Genomic DNA, 15,642 nt, shown 5'->3' with positions numbered 1-15,642 from the left:
ATGGATAACATACTTGATGACATCTAAAACATCCTTTCACTAAGCAGTGACAGAGTGAGCAAAAATATTAATACATTGTTTTAAAAAATCTGATACCGTAAAAACCAAAGTTAAATGTTAAAGGCAAGACATTTTAACCAAGTCAAAGTGCTAACTGGAACAAACTGACTGACAACAGAATAATATGTTTTTGTTTTATTGAGACTGTGTGACCCACTGTATAGATTAGCAAACTGGGAGTCAAGGAATCTGGTTTTTATTCCTGATTTTACTATTGATTCAGTATGTGATGATGTTTCACTTTCCCTATCTATGCAATGGGGATAATGCTTACTCACCATTTAAAGCACTTTGAGATAGATAGATAAAAAAATCTATCCAAGTGTATTATTATTATTAGTAGTAGTAGTAGTAGTAATGTCTTACATTTATATAGCAGCATGAGGATGTGTCACCTGCTCAGGAGTAAGAGAAGAGAATGGAAGTGCCCTTTCTGATTATCAAAGGTTACTGGTCCCTTTGGCTGACCTCAGTAGATTCCTTAGATAAAGAGATTCCTTTAGCCCTGCTGGAGTAAGAATAGACAAATAGAGGCATGTCTGAGTCATCATTCTTTTCCCTCTAACAGAGCCTGCTGTATCTTAGTTTCTTCATTACTTTGAGGGAAGGTAGCAGGTTCTATCTGGGATATCTGTAGCCTTATTAGCTATCAGATCAGCTAGCTGGCAAAGGGGTTTAATTAATTATGTGACTTGAGCCTGTGTGAGAAGCTTGGAGTGTGGTTTAAAAGCCACCCTGAAAGGAATTTGCTGAGCCTAGAAAGAAAAGGCTAAGGAAAACTAAAAAATGAGCCAAATACTTACCAGTTAGAATACTTACCAGATATACAGCCAGCTGTGATCCACTATCTCTGGCTAAAATAGGCCCCTGAAAGCTGCAGTTGGTTGTTTCCCCTGGTTTTAAAGGATTGGCTACTGGAAGCAAGCATTCTGGGAATGGACCTTATACAATGAATGAACCAAGTGTGGAGAAAAACAGGTGTGACTAGATATACTAAAAACAGGTGGTGCAGTTTAAACAATGAAGACAAGCTAGGTTAGTAACTTCCTAAATGTTAGGGATCTTGGTGTGAGATACCAATGAAAACAGGATGTTTTCAAGTTACGGATATTTATGTCCTTCTATTCTGTTAGCTTTGAATAATGAAAATCTGGATTCATTTTTGTTTCATCACTGGTTTACTGTTTTAAAGATTTCCTCTCACGCCTTTCATCCCAAGCACTCTGCAGGTGGACAGACTGTAGCTGAGTCAGAATATTGCCAAGATATCAGACTTAACACCCTTCTTCTTTAACACTACAACACAACACAAACACAAACCCCATCAGCTGATCACATCGGCTCCGGGCTGCCATTGTATTTCTCTCAGGATGGCTCTCTTAAGCCTTGATCCTGAAAAGATTTAATTATATGCTTAAATGTATATACCAAGTAAACTTATTGATTTAAATGGGACTAATTGCAGTGTATAAAATTAAACCCGGTGTACTTATATGAACATTGCCAGTTTAGTATTGTCAGGCAAGGATTTAATTTTTTTTACACAATGTTTGTTCCACCAAAATAGACACAGTTATACTAGCCAAAAAGTGCTTTTGTTGGTACATCTTGTTTTGTTTGGGAACTGGTAAAGTACTCTGTTGCCAGTATATGGCGCAGCTACATTAGGAGGGTTTGCCTATATAGTTATACCACTAAACCTTTTCTAGCGTACATGGGATCGTTTGGTATTGAGGATTGTGTCTTTAAGGGCTGAGCTTCCTAGATATCTGGGCGGGGTGCTGTGAAGCTCTTGTTATGCAGAGCCAGCTGGAACTGGACCCAGAATAAAGAGATCTCTTGCAAGCTCCTTAAGCACTGAGTTAACCCTGAGCACCCCAGGCTTCAAGCATTGTTTGCAAGATTAGGGCCTTAGGTAGCAGCAGTGTCCCTAAGAACCCTATCAAGTCACTGGTTCAGCTGACATCAACACCTCTTCCTGCAGCACTCTAGGCTTTTCTTGTGGCTTTCTAATCCAAGTCTTTATCAGTCTTAACTTTGCTTGGCTTGTGAGAACCCATGATCACAAGCTCAAGAGAACATGACTAGTCAAGTTTCAATCATGGAAATCAAATAATAGATATTTTAGCGTATGCTAAGTGGAGGGAAGACCTCAAACAGTTCATTTCATGTAGTCTGTTTCTCTTTCACAAATAGAACGTGTTTAAAAAACAAAAGCAAACACTGCCTTCGGGATATTACCTCAGACATTCTGCAGGCAAGATTGTATTTACTGGGGAATTTCCATAAAATAGAATTTGTAAGTTTGCTGTAATAACTAACATGAAGCATTTACAGTAGAATAAAGCACTTTTCATCCATAGATTAATTATTAAAGGTGGGTCAGTTTTATTGTTCCCATTTTGCGAATGGGGAAATGAAAGCCCAGGGAGATTAAGTGATTTGCCCAGTGCCATACAGTAGGTCGGAGGCATAGCCAGGAAGCTAACTACAGTCTCCTGATGCCTGGTCTGGGGTCCCAGCTACTGGATCATTAACCACCCCCCTTCATTGTGCACAAAAGAGGGAAGCGAACTTCTCTCCATCTTTGCACTAGCCTTAAACTTTGGTTCCGTATATCGACTACTCTGAGTTTGGAGGTTTAAAAAAGGCACAGTGTTTTTATACACAACTATGAAAATTTGAGGATACGGGCATAGCCATATAGTTTAATCTCATCTAATGAGAAGGGTGTTTATCCATGGCAGAGAATTATGTGAGGCAAGAAATGGCTTCCAACCAATTGTGACTGAAGACTGAAACACAGATTAGGTGTTTGATAACCATGAAAGCCTTATGTTGGATGTCTACTCCGATTATCCTAATATTAATTGATGATTCCATGAGCCAAATCAGATTCAAACTACAGTGCTAGAGGGAACAAAGAAAACATACTATTCTTGCCTCATGAAGATGTTGAAAGTTCAGTGGTGCTGCCTTCTTGGCTTTCCCACCCATATCACATTAGGGAGGAAGTTTATGTGAATATCTGCTTGAAGGCAGATTTAAAAAGTTAGGCCTGGTCTGCACTTAAATCTTACATCAGTTTAGCTATGTCATTCAGGGGTGTGAAAAAAAACCCACAGCTAGTGTAATATCTCTGCTGACAAAAACCCCAGTAGAGACTCAGGGCTGGTCTACACTACAGACTCTTGTCAACCAAAGTCAGCTTTTTGTGCCAAAACAGTGGCGAACACATTACAATCCCCCCTTCTCTCTATGCCGACGCAACTCCCCAGATTTTGCAACAAAATAAAACCACCTCGACAAGAGGCATAGAGCTTTTTTGCGCCAAACTTTTAGCGAAATGCATCAGTGTAGACACTGTGCTTGGGTATGTTGTGGTAAATGGCTCCAGGAAGTGTCCCATAATGCCCATCCTGACCATGCTGACCATCAGCTTGCACTGCAGCCATCCGCCCCACCCCCTTTAAAGTCCTGGGCATTTTTGAAATTCCACTTCCTGCTTGGCTGGTGTGGAGAGATCACACTGCATCTTCCCAGCTACCATGGTGACTCCATGTACCAAACGCTCTCCTGCTTGGAGCACATCGGAGCTTCTGGACCTGATCAGCATTTGCGGAGAGGAGACTGTGCAGTCCCAGCTCTGCTCCAGCCAAAGGAACTTCCATATGTATGGTCAGATTTCTCATGGCATGGCCGAGAGGGGCTATGAATGGGACATGCTGCAGTGTCCTGTGAAAATCAAGGAGCTACAGCAGGGGTACCAAAAGGCTAGACCAAACCGTCGCTCTGGTGCAGAGCCAAAGACCTGCTGCTTCCATAAGGAGCTGGAAGCCATCCTTGGCAACGACCCCACCTCCACTGCCAAGAGACCTGACAAAGCAATACCTCCATGGGCCCAGAGACAGCCGACACTGGACTCAACCCTGATAAAGAAGTCATGGAGGAGGAAGTCAAGTTGGAGGATGATGCGGAGCAAGGGGACTGGGTCATTTGGTGACGTGAGGAGTCAGAACCTCTTCTTGACACTGGAGAGTTCCAGCCAGTCCCAGCCCTCCAGCTCTGGCATGCAGGTTGCAGGCGAGGGGAGCGCTGGTGATTTTTTTGAGCTGATGCTGCTCAGTTACATGAGGTACAGTTGTCCTTTGCTTTGTTGCATTATGCAGCTGGTTGAAAGGATAGAAATGCACAAGAGTAGCTGTGTTTGCATGCTTCTCATTCTCCTGTACAGCTAGGAAGTACAGCTGAAAAGGGTGTAGTGCCCACTGAGATTTCACTGGAATCCTCCAGAGAGATCGCTAGGAAACTTTCTTGGAGGTACTCGTCAGTCCTCTGCCAGAGATTCCTCAGCAGAGCTGCTTTGTTTCTTCCCCCATTGTAGGAAAATTTCCCATGCCAATCTGCAAGCACTTGTGGAGGGATCAAAGTGACACACAGGTGAGCAGCATAGGGACCTGGTTAGAAGTTGCTCGCATGGAGGGGATGCATCCTAACATCCCTACCTACTCTCAGGAGTGAGATATTGGCTTCTATAGCTCCCGCCATTTGGTGGCACAGTTTGAAATTTTGTCCCCATCTACCTGCAGCAGTACCCCAAACAACCACCTGGAATCTTTTCCCCAACTTGAGTGTCTCCTCCCCCCCCGGGCACAACTCACCTTGCTCTGGGTGATCATTGAGCTGTGTGCTTGCCAGGGGAAAGTGAGAAAGAAGTGTATTTTATAGTAATGAATCAATGCTGTTAGTGCACTCACAATAATGCTTCTGTTCATTGTTTATTATGCTGCTTCGGATGTGCCCTTGCCAGGAAACCCCTACACACCTGCCGAGCACCCGTGACTGATAAGAAAATGACCACAGAGAAGCATAGAGGCGATGTTCCAAGAACTTCTCCAGTGCTTTGAGGCAGGAAAAAAGAAAAAAGGGCATTCAGTGTGATAGGTAGGAGAGGAGAGGAGAGAAAACCAGGAGCGAGTAATAGCAGTTCACGGGCGCATGATAAAAGCCATGGAGGAGCAAACAGAGTTGCTAAAGTCACTCATAATGCTGCAGACTGAATTAATGTGTGCTCATCGCCCCCCCTTGAGCCACTATAGAACTGCTTTCCATACTCTCCTCAAACTCCACCCACACATCCTACCAAACCCCTGGGCCATCTCGGTACCCTGTACGTTCCATCCCTTCAGACAGCTTCCAGAATGATAGTTGGACTTACACCCAGCTGTCATAGTTCACATTCCCCCTCACTGCTTTCTCCCCTCCAGCCCAGCTGTTTGTGTGTGTTGTGAATAATGGTTGTTCAATAAAGACATGCTTTGTGAAGGATAAGCCATCTTTATTTGTCTCTTGAGAGCAGCGCAGGATTCATCCTTTCAGATAGAGATGGCGGGCGTGCAGGAAACTGGGGCTGTTGAAAAATGCCGTGAAATGCAGCTGGAAACCCATGGAATGATGGAATGGAAATCACTGCATCATGGGACGTTGAGCCCCACACGCATGATGCACGGTCATCCTCTCTGCCTTCCCACAATTCCTAGTGGCACAAGGTGGCGAGTTGCACAGTGGGATAGCTGCACACAATGCACTGCTCTCACGGTCGGTGCTAGAGCACCGAGTGTGGACGTGCTTCGGTGACACGAGTGCTATGTGGACAGGCACAAGTGTATTACAGTGCGTTTGGATCATTGCTGTAACTTGCGTCGACAACACTCTAGTGTAGAGAAGGCCGCAGTGTAGACAAAGGGCTTTTGTTGGCCTAGCTGATGTCATCTGGGGAGGTGGTGTTCCTGCATCAGCAGAACTCCTCCTTCTGTTGGTGCATGCTGCAACTACACTAGGGGGCTATGATGGTATGGCTACGTCAACATAGCTGTGCTAGCATCAGCTCTATGGTGTAGACATAACCTTAGCAACTGCTTGAAGGACTAGAAAAGAAGAGGGACAGTTGGGCATGCAGAGCAGAGCAGAGGTTTTCAGATACAGCAGGACCATTAAAAAAGGGGACTGGGGCAGGATTTGGGTAGCCCATAAGGAGATCCTGACTCCACATGTACAGTGGAACAGACCTCCAGGACTTCTTGGGAGCAGGGCAGGGTACAGCCAAGGGTGAAGGATTCACGTTCTAGTCAGGTGGAACCATCAGTACACAGATCCATTAGTCTCTCTGCAGTTTGCAGGGAAAGATTCTTTTTCCCTGTGGAAAATCTTATTTACAGTCCAGCTACTTAGGCTGTGCACTTTGGAAATGATTTGCCTTATTTTATCAATAATTTAAGTATCATTTATGACATGATTACATCTGATTGTCCTCTGATATGTGTGTGGCCAAAATCCTGCTTGTGTTAGGAACCTGAGAACACAGAAGTGCTCCAGAATTCCATGGGATATTGTTCATGATTCCTGTGCATTCTTGCATTTAAAAGGGAAATATGTTTTAAAATCAGACACACAGACAGCTGGAACAATCATTTTATATAATCCATCTTGCCACATAACTCACTAGTGCTATCTTTTATTCAGGCACCCTAATTGTACTGAAACATCCATATCCCCGGAAAGTGGAAGAACCTTCTATTTATGAATCTGTTCGAGTTCACACTGCAATGCAGACAGGAAAAACCGAAAATGATCTTGTTCCGAATGCTCCCTCGGTAAGTTACTATTCTGTTATTACGGGTCTTTCCCGACTGAATGTAACACAGACAGCAAAGTGAGCCCTAGAGCATGCACAGATGATCTGCCCTTTTAAAAATTGTTATAGCCAAGAAAACAACGCTGGCTGTAAAAAGTCTTGTAATGAATAAGAACCTTTTCACCATTCTCCTCAGGATGATGAGAATTAGAAAATGTTAATAAGAGATATTTCATATGCAAATCTTTCCCTCCTAACAAAAATTATTTTGACTCTTAAAGAACCAGACCTCCACTGCTATCTCTTTAGAATATTTATTAACTTTAAAAAGCTTTTAAACTAGTTAGTTTAAAAAAAGAAATCATAGGCCAAAATGATTTAATGATGAAATACATCCTAGAATACTCAAGGAGCTGACAGAGGAGATATCTGAATCATTAGTGATTACCTTTGAAAACTCATGAAAGATGAGAGAGATTCCAAAGGACTGGAAGAGTCCAAATGTAGTGCCCATCTATAAAAAGGGGAATAAGGACAATCCATGGAATTACAGATCAGTCAGCTTAACTTCGGTACCCAGAAAGACAATGGAGCAAATAATTAAGCAATCAATTTGCAAACTCCTAAAATATAATAAGATGATAAGTAACTGTCAACATGGATTTGTGAAGAACAAATCATATCAAACCAACCTAATAGCTTTCTTTGGCAGGGTAACAAGCCTTGTGGATAGGGGGAGGTGGTATATGTGAAATATCTGGACTTTAGTAAGGTGTTTGATACTGTGTCGCATGACCATCTCATAAACAAACTAGGGAAATATAGCCTAGATTGGAGCTACTATAAGGTGGGTGCATAACTGGTTGAAAATAGTTACCAGTGGGTGACAGTCAAGTGGGAAGGATATATTGGGTGGAGTCCCACAGGGATTGGTCCCGGGCGCAGTTCTGTTCGGTATCTTCATAAATGATCTAGATAATGGCATGGAGAGTATACTTACAACGTTTGCGGATGGTACCAAGATGGGAGGGGTTGCAAGTGTTTTGGAGAATAGGATTAAAATTTGAAATGATCTGGACAAAATGGAGAAATGGTCTGAAGTAAATAGCATGAAATTCAATAATGATAAATGCAAAGTACTTCACTTAGGAAGGATCAATCAATTGCCTACATACAAAATGGGAAATGATTGCCTAGGAAGAAGTACTGCAGAAAAGGATCTAGGGGGTTACGGTGGATCACAAGCTAAAAAGGAATCAACAGTGTAACTCTGTTGCAAAAAAGGGAACATCATTCTGGGATGTATTAGCAGGAGTGTTGTAAGCAAGACACATGAAGTAATTCTTCTGCTATACTCCATGCTAATTAGACCTCAACTGGAGTATTGTGTCCAGTTCTGGGTGCCACATTTCAGGAAAGATGTGAAAAATTGGAGAAAGTCCAGAGGAGGGCAACAAAAATGACTAATAGTCTAGAAAACATGACCTATGAGGAAAGATTTTAAAATTGGGTTTGTTTAGTTTGGAAAAGAAAAGACTGAGGGGGGACATGATAACAGTTTTCAAGTACATGAAAGATTGTTACAAGAGGGAGGGAGAAAAATTGTTCTCGTAAACCTCTGAGGATAGGACAAGAAGCAATGGGCTTAAATTGCAGCAAGGAAGGTTTAGGTTAGGAAAAACTTCCTAATTGTCAGGGTAGTTAAGCATTGAAACAAATTGTTTAGGGAGGCTGTGGAATCTCCATCATAGGAGGCTTTTAAGAACTGGATGGACAAACACCTGTCAGGGATGGTCTAGTTATTACTTAGTCCTGCCTTGAGTGCAGGGGACAGGACTAGATGACCTCTCAAGGTCCATTCCAGGCCTACACTTCTATGATTCTATGATTTCCAGATGTTTCTGGTGAAGATAATGACAAGTCCTTTCATGATGTTTCAAGGGGCACACCCAAGAAGTTTAAGCACCCCAAATCATTAGTCACTTTTGAAAATTGAGGCCAAAATTGTGCATCAAACATTCCCACTGAAGTCAAACAGGTGTTTTTGCCTTTCTGCATCAAAAATTCCCTAGCACATGCTTTTGTGTTACACAATGTTCTGTTCATACTCTGCTCATCTTTAGTAGGAAGGGAAGTACAGAGAATATTTAGCCAAAGCAAATTAAAATATGTCCCAGCTTTTGGTTTTTTTTTTTTAATGTTTCCAGAAAAGTTTTCATGGATAATCCCATTAGCTGGTTATTATTAAATTAGATTATTAATCTAATATCTGGTTAGATCTATTATAGTGCTTAAGCATTACGACACATGGCATCTTGCTGCACATGTATAATGGGTCAATTGTGACTTAATCGCTGTGTATATTTTACTGAATTTGGCCATTATATACCTGAAGAACTTTGAATAGATTCTGGCCTGCACATTCTCACAAAGGGACAATTTGAACCCTGGTGTAAGAGGTACTTCTTTGAAGTCAATGGAATGACTTTGGGGTAATTTGGCCTGCACCATTAGGACAGTACAGAAGCCACGCAAGGGTAAGTTGAGTGGTTGTGGGAGGTATCTGGAGGAGAATGAGTTATAGTTTTGTTTTGCTCATAATAAAAAGGAACAAAATACAAACACAACTCGGGCTTTAATTTTGATCCATTTCCTTATTTCTTCGCAGCTGGGTACAAAAGAAGGATACTTAATAAAACAAGGCAAAATAGTAAAGGTAAGAAAAATGTCACACTCCTCTCTTCCATTCCAAGAGAAAAGCCCAGGTTTAACTTAGCAACTCTGTGGTTTAACATCATATATAGCGAAATGAGAAATAAACCATTACAGAGGAAAACAGAAAAACTCTGGCAAGTGAAGTGTAAAAGTACAATTAGGCAGGCCAAAAAAGAATGTGAAGAGCAACTAGCAAAAGACACAAAAACTAATTTTTTAAATACCTCAGGAGCAGGAAGCCTTCCAAATAATCAGTGCAGCCACTGGATGATTGAGTTGCTAAAGGAGCAATGGAGAAAGACAAGGCTGTTGTGGAGAAGCTAAATTAATACTTCGCGTCAGTCTTCGCTGCAGAGGATGTCAGGGAGATTCCCACACTTGAGCCATTCTTTTTAGGTGACAAATCTGAGGAACTGTCCCAGATAGAAATGCCAATGGAGGAGGTTTTTCAACAAATTGATAAATTAAACAGTAATAAGTCACCAGGACCAGATGATAATCACCCAAGAGTTCTGAAGGAACTCAAATATGAAATTGTAGAACTTCTAACTGTGATATGTAACCTGTCACTTAAGTCAGCCTCTGTACTTGATGACTGGCGGATAGCTAATGTGACAACGATTTTTAAAAAAGGCTCCAAAAGCGATCCTGCCAGTTATAGGCCAGTAAGCCTGACTTCGGTACCAGACAAACTGGTTGAAATGGTAGTAAAGAACAGAATTAGCAGACACATAGATGAACAGAATATATTGAGGAAGAGTCAACACAACTTTCGTAAAGGGAAATCAGGCCTCACCAAGCTATTAGATTTCTTTGAGGAGGTCAACAAACATGTGGACAAGGGTAATCCAGTGGGTAGAGTGTACTTGGACTTTCAGAAAGGCTTTGATAACATTCCCTCACCAAAGGCTCGTAAGCAAACTAAGTAGTCATGGGATAAGAGGGAAGATCCTCGCATGGATCAGTAACTGGTTAAATGATAGGAAATTAAAGGTAGGAATAAACGGTTAGTTTTCACAGTAGAGAGATAAACAGCAGGGTCCACCAAGGATCTGTACTGTACTGTTCAACATATTCATAAATGATCTGGAAAAAGGGGTAAACAGTGAGGTGAGATGGCAAAGTTTGCAGATTATACAAAATTACTCAAGATAGTTAGATCCAAAGCAGACTCTGAAGAGTTACAAAGTAATCTCACAAAACTGGATGAGTGAGCAAGAAAAAAGCAGATGAAATTTAATGTTAATAAATGCAAAATAATGCACATTGGAAAACATAATCCTACCTATACATACAAAACGATGAAGTCTAAATTAACTGTTACCACTCAAGAAAGAGATCTTGGTGTCATTGTGGATAGTTCTCTGAAAACATCTGCTCATTTGTGCAGTGGTAGTCAAAAAAGTTAACAGACTTTTAGGAAACATTAGGAAAGAGATGACTAAAAAGACAGAAAATATCATAATGGCACTATATAAAGCCATGCTATGCCCACACCTTGCATACTGCATGCAGTTCTGGACACACCATCTCAAAAAAGATATGTTAGAACTGGAAAAAGTACAGTGAAGGGCAAAAAAAATTATTAGCTTCTATATGAGGAGAGATTAAAAAGACCAAGACCGTTCAGCTTGGAAAAGAGATGACTGAGGGGGGTTATGGCAGAGGTTGGTAAAATCAGGAATGGTGTGGAGAACGTGAATAAGGAAGTGTTATTTACCCCATCACATAACACACAAACCACCAGGAGTCATCCAATAAAATTAATAGGCCACAGGTTTTAAACAAATATAAGTGAGTACTTCACACAACATACAGTCAACTTGTGGACCTCATGGCTCAGGGATGCTGTGAAGCCCAAAAGTATAACTGGGTTGAAAAAAGAATTAGATAAGTTAATGGAGGGTAGATCCATTAATGGCTATTAGCCAGGATGGTCAGGGATGCAGCCCCATGCTCTGGGTGTCCCCAAGCCTCTGACTGCTAGATGCTGGGACTGGATGACAGGGAATGGATTACTCTCTAATGGCCCTGTTCTGATCACGCCTGCTGAAGTATCTGGCACCAGCCACTGTCAGAGACAGTATACTGAGCTAGATGGACCATTGGCCTGATCTCATATGGCCATTCTTATGTTCTCATGTATGTCTTTGATCTCTTTATCTCAGTCTATAGCTCAAAGGGCCATTTCATTGGTTTGAGAATAAATGTTGTACAGTAATAGATACACATTTGTCGAACTGATTTTTTTAAAGTGTTCTCTCTCAGTCTGATGTGCTGTATCTCATGACTTCAGTCCTAATCAAGCAAGGTGCTGAGCTCCCTCAGCTTCCATGGTTGAGGCTGTTCAGAACCTCACAAGGTCCCTTGATATAATAAACCAATCTGGATGCTAAGGTCTATCAGTACCAGGCAATCTGTGACTTCAGGTCTCAAGTTCTGGGCTGCCACTGGGGCTTTGTTTGATCTGAGAGGCAGCTACTGTGCCTTTTCAGGCCAGGAGTCTGGGGCAAGTCATCTAACCTCTCTGTACCTCAATTTTCCCATCTATAAAATGGTGATAAAACATATTTGTAAAGAATTTTGCAATCCTGAGACAGAAAATGTATGGTAATATTAATTACTGTTATAACCAAGTGTAGGCCTTTCATGGTCAAGGGCTTCATTTTAATGCAGCTAATTCCTATTTTATTTTATATAATATCTATATTATCTTTTTGAATGCTGGTCTAGTTTGGTATAGGACACTTCCTGTTAAAGGAAAGTGCTCTTCAATTCTATGTAGAGCCTCTCATCTTTAAGCAACGGTTGTTTGATTTTAACTGCTGAATTTTTTTACTTTGTTTTAAAATTCTCAAAATTTGCTTTCTTTTTTGATCACTCAGAATTGGAAAACTAGGTGGTTTACATTGTATAGGAATGAACTTAAATATTTCAAAGACCAGATGGTGAGTATCAAACTGTAATTTGATATGGTTTAAAATTATCTGATCTCAAGTAGGGCCTGATCCTGAGAGCATTCAAATCCTTTGGACTTCAGTGGGAGTTGTAGGTGTCCTACCATCTCTCACGATGAGTCCAATTGGCATCAATTCCACTATTTAAATTCCTGCAATGCCATGCTCCTGTGACCTCACACTTTTCACACATCATGATTCCACTTGTGGAACTCATGCATATTTTTAGCGATCACATGCCAGGTGATGACAGATTGATCCTGCTCCCACTGAAGTCAATAGTAGTTTTGTCATTGACTTTAGAGAAGAATTGTAAATATATAACCTAGTAGGTGTTTGATTATCTTGGCCATAACCCAATACAAAGTTGTTCTTTACAGTATATTCTTAATTGCTTTAGTTTAAATTTAGTTTAAATTTTAAATTTAGTTTAAATTTGCTTTAATTTAAATGACAGAAGCGATGTGTGGGATTGGGGACTGTGTCTTTAAGGGCTAAATTTCTGAGAGAGGAAGTCAGGATAAGGTTCTGTGAAGTTCATGTTCTTATGCATAGACAGTTGGAACTGGACACAGAACACAGCAGATTTCTTGCAAGTCTGAATCCGTGTATCATCATTGAGCACCACAATGGGACTTTCACTTGAGAATGCTATTCCACAACCTAATAGAATTATTATTGGGATATTTTTCCTGATATTCAGGGTATATTTTCCTTTCCTCAGTTTCACCCCATTATTCTGAGTTACACAGTGCCTTTTTTCCCCCTTTGGCATTCCTGCTTTCCAAGCATTTACTCCCTATTGCTCTGTCTTATATTACTTTGCCCCAGATGTAACAGCTTGAATTTTTCTTGATTGAATCTTACTTCATTATCTGCCTAAATTTCTAATCTTCGTACACCCCTTTATATAATTTCTCTGGTCTTGCTGTTGTTTGTAACACCTCTCAGTTTAGTATCCTCTGCAAAAGTAACTAACATGCTGTTTACCCCTACACTTCCTCATTCCAGATCATTAACAGAGATATTAAATAAGAGCAACACAACACTGAACTAGAGGTTGGCTTGGGCCTAATTTTAAAGCCCCCCAAACCCTACCTGAGCCCAAGCAGACCCAACCCACCTTGGACCCGACATTTCTCCCTGAACCTGTATAAGCACTGCCATGGCCACCTCATCCTAAGGGCTTGGCCGCATGACAGCTTCCTGCTCCCCACGCACTGTATAGGCTCTACAGTGGACATTTCTCTCACAGCTCAGTACGTTGGCATTTATAATGACCATTTATTTATGGTCCTTCAACCAGTTTTCAGTCTCTGTCCTCATATTCAAGCCAATTTTAATTATGTTTCCAGGATAACCTTCCATGGGCACTGAGACAAATGTCCGAATAGCGTTGCCTACCAGGGAGGAGTTTTCTGTATTAGAAAATATTGTGCTGGGTGGCTTGTGAATATCTGCAGACAATGAAATGTATATGAAAAAGCAAACCACAACTTACTGACTGACAAGTTGGCTTGATTTACTGGCGTCTCCATACAACTGGCTCGTCTGTAGCTAGTGTGTGGTTAGGGCCCCAGAACAGTTATAGGATCTGAGACGAAAAGAGGAAAGTTGCATGTACGTCACGCTTATCTCTTCAATTAAAAAGCAAGAAAGCCAAGGTTGCTTTGGTATAGAACAGTCTGTTCTTTCACTTTGTAGGCTCCCTAGTGACAAGCTGGCCCAAACAGAGCTGATCAAACAAAGTCTCATACCTGGAGAAAGTTCAAATACCTGGGAGGATATTTGATTGTAAAGTGTAGGTGTTTTTCAACCACAGAAACACAAACACATACACTTGCCCAAAGAAATTTAAAGCACACATTACTCCATCCAGAATCATCCAAAGAGCAACCCCATCTCCTGTACTTGCTGCTTTCCCTAACCTCCTTTTTGTTTCTCTTCTTACCCAGATTCACTCCTTTCAGTATGCTGAGGAATTAATTAACTCCTTCACAACTGGGCTAGGTCCTCTGTGGTGCGGTGAGAAGGCAGCTCTGCCTCTAACAAACTTTCCTGCCAAACCCATCATGGGGCATATAGCCACCAACACACCCTTTCCCCCTTCACCAGAAGTCCCATTTTAGTTGGAAGCTATATGAAAATCCTTGTTATTTTGGTAGCAGTATGATTCATCAGGTATCTCCTTGGAAGTCTGCCCCTAACCTCTTATCTTCCAGCTGGCATCAACCTAACTCTAAATTTAAAGGTATTTTCCTGTTCCTTGTATTCAACTAAATTCTGCTGTCAGATACACTGCTGTAAATTTGGATCGACTCCACTGATGTCAATGTAGTTACTCTGGATTTACTTCAACATAACTGAGAGCACAATCTGGCCCCCTGGTCACTGTTAGTACATGCAAAGAAAGGGAAGCCTTGGGAATGAGGTCAACTAATGTCTTTCTTCCAGTTTCATACGTTCTCATTTTAAAAATATTTTATTTTCAAGTCCACAGAACCAATTCGAGCACTAGACTTAACAGAATGCTCAGCAGTGCAATTTGATTACTCACAGGAACGAGTCAACTGTTTTTGGTAAGTCGTAGTCCAAATGAACCCTTGATTTTTTCCCCTAGCTTTTCTGAAAGCCCTAATATACCAAGGAAACATCGATTTGTTATTGCTAGCCACTTCTGACAGCCACCTGATGATAATGAGTGAGCCTTAGAGGGTGTCTCCTACTCTTTATTTTATCCACTTATCTCAACCAGATCTCTTGATCAATTCCACACAGCTATGAGTCTTCAAGAGTCACTGCTGGTGCTGGAACTCTTGCGTGGGCTATGGGGCTCATTCATTACTGATTTGCACTTCCACTCAGTAAACTGAATTTTGTCCCCGGGTAGGCAGGCGTAACGCTTACTGAGGCTAGATCACAACCAGGTGAATTTAAACATGGTTATTTTTGCGGTGTACATGAATGCCAGCCCCAGCACAATTCTGCAAAACACAGTTCATTTGTCTATACTGGCCAAGACCAATATATTAACAAGAATCTCATGATCAAGAACTGAATTAAAAAATAGTTCTGGTTAAACAGTTTAAACTGTACTGTAGATGTGACCCGTCTGTGCCTAGGATAGACCACCTGAAAATGCCATGATCAGGGCAGGTTGCAAAAGGAAAGCAGATTCTCCCAAACTGGTGGGTAACCCTGACAGACTACCCAACCAGCCACAAACCGTGCTTCTGATTCCCCACACTGGTTATCAAGAAGCTAAAACAAAAATAC

General features: G+C 41.3%; 1 protein-coding gene across 2 annotated transcripts in view; it reads left to right on the top strand.

Moving 5' to 3' along the window:
- Nucleotides 1-15,642, top strand: part of DAPP1 (dual adaptor of phosphotyrosine and 3-phosphoinositides 1) — a 49,070-nt gene that overhangs the window by 29,861 nt on the left and 3,567 nt on the right. For both annotated transcript variants that reach the window (XM_067553796.1, XM_067553788.1), the window contains exons 4-7: nucleotides 6,583-6,713; nucleotides 9,363-9,410; nucleotides 12,295-12,357; nucleotides 14,860-14,945. In XM_067553796.1, coding sequence (XP_067409897.1) covers nucleotides 6,583-6,713; nucleotides 9,363-9,410; nucleotides 12,295-12,357; nucleotides 14,860-14,945 — 328 coding nt within the window. The remainder of the gene's footprint in view (nucleotides 1-6,582; nucleotides 6,714-9,362; nucleotides 9,411-12,294; nucleotides 12,358-14,859; nucleotides 14,946-15,642) is intronic.

This window comes from Emydura macquarii, unplaced genomic scaffold, assembly GCF_026122565.2.
Source record: "Emydura macquarii macquarii isolate MOO-44397 ecotype Brisbane River unplaced genomic scaffold, CSIRO-AGI_Emac_v2 contig_302, whole genome shotgun sequence".
Taxonomy (NCBI): domain Eukaryota; kingdom Metazoa; phylum Chordata; order Testudines; family Chelidae; genus Emydura; species Emydura macquarii.
This window is presented reverse-complemented; position numbering and strand designations above follow the sequence as displayed.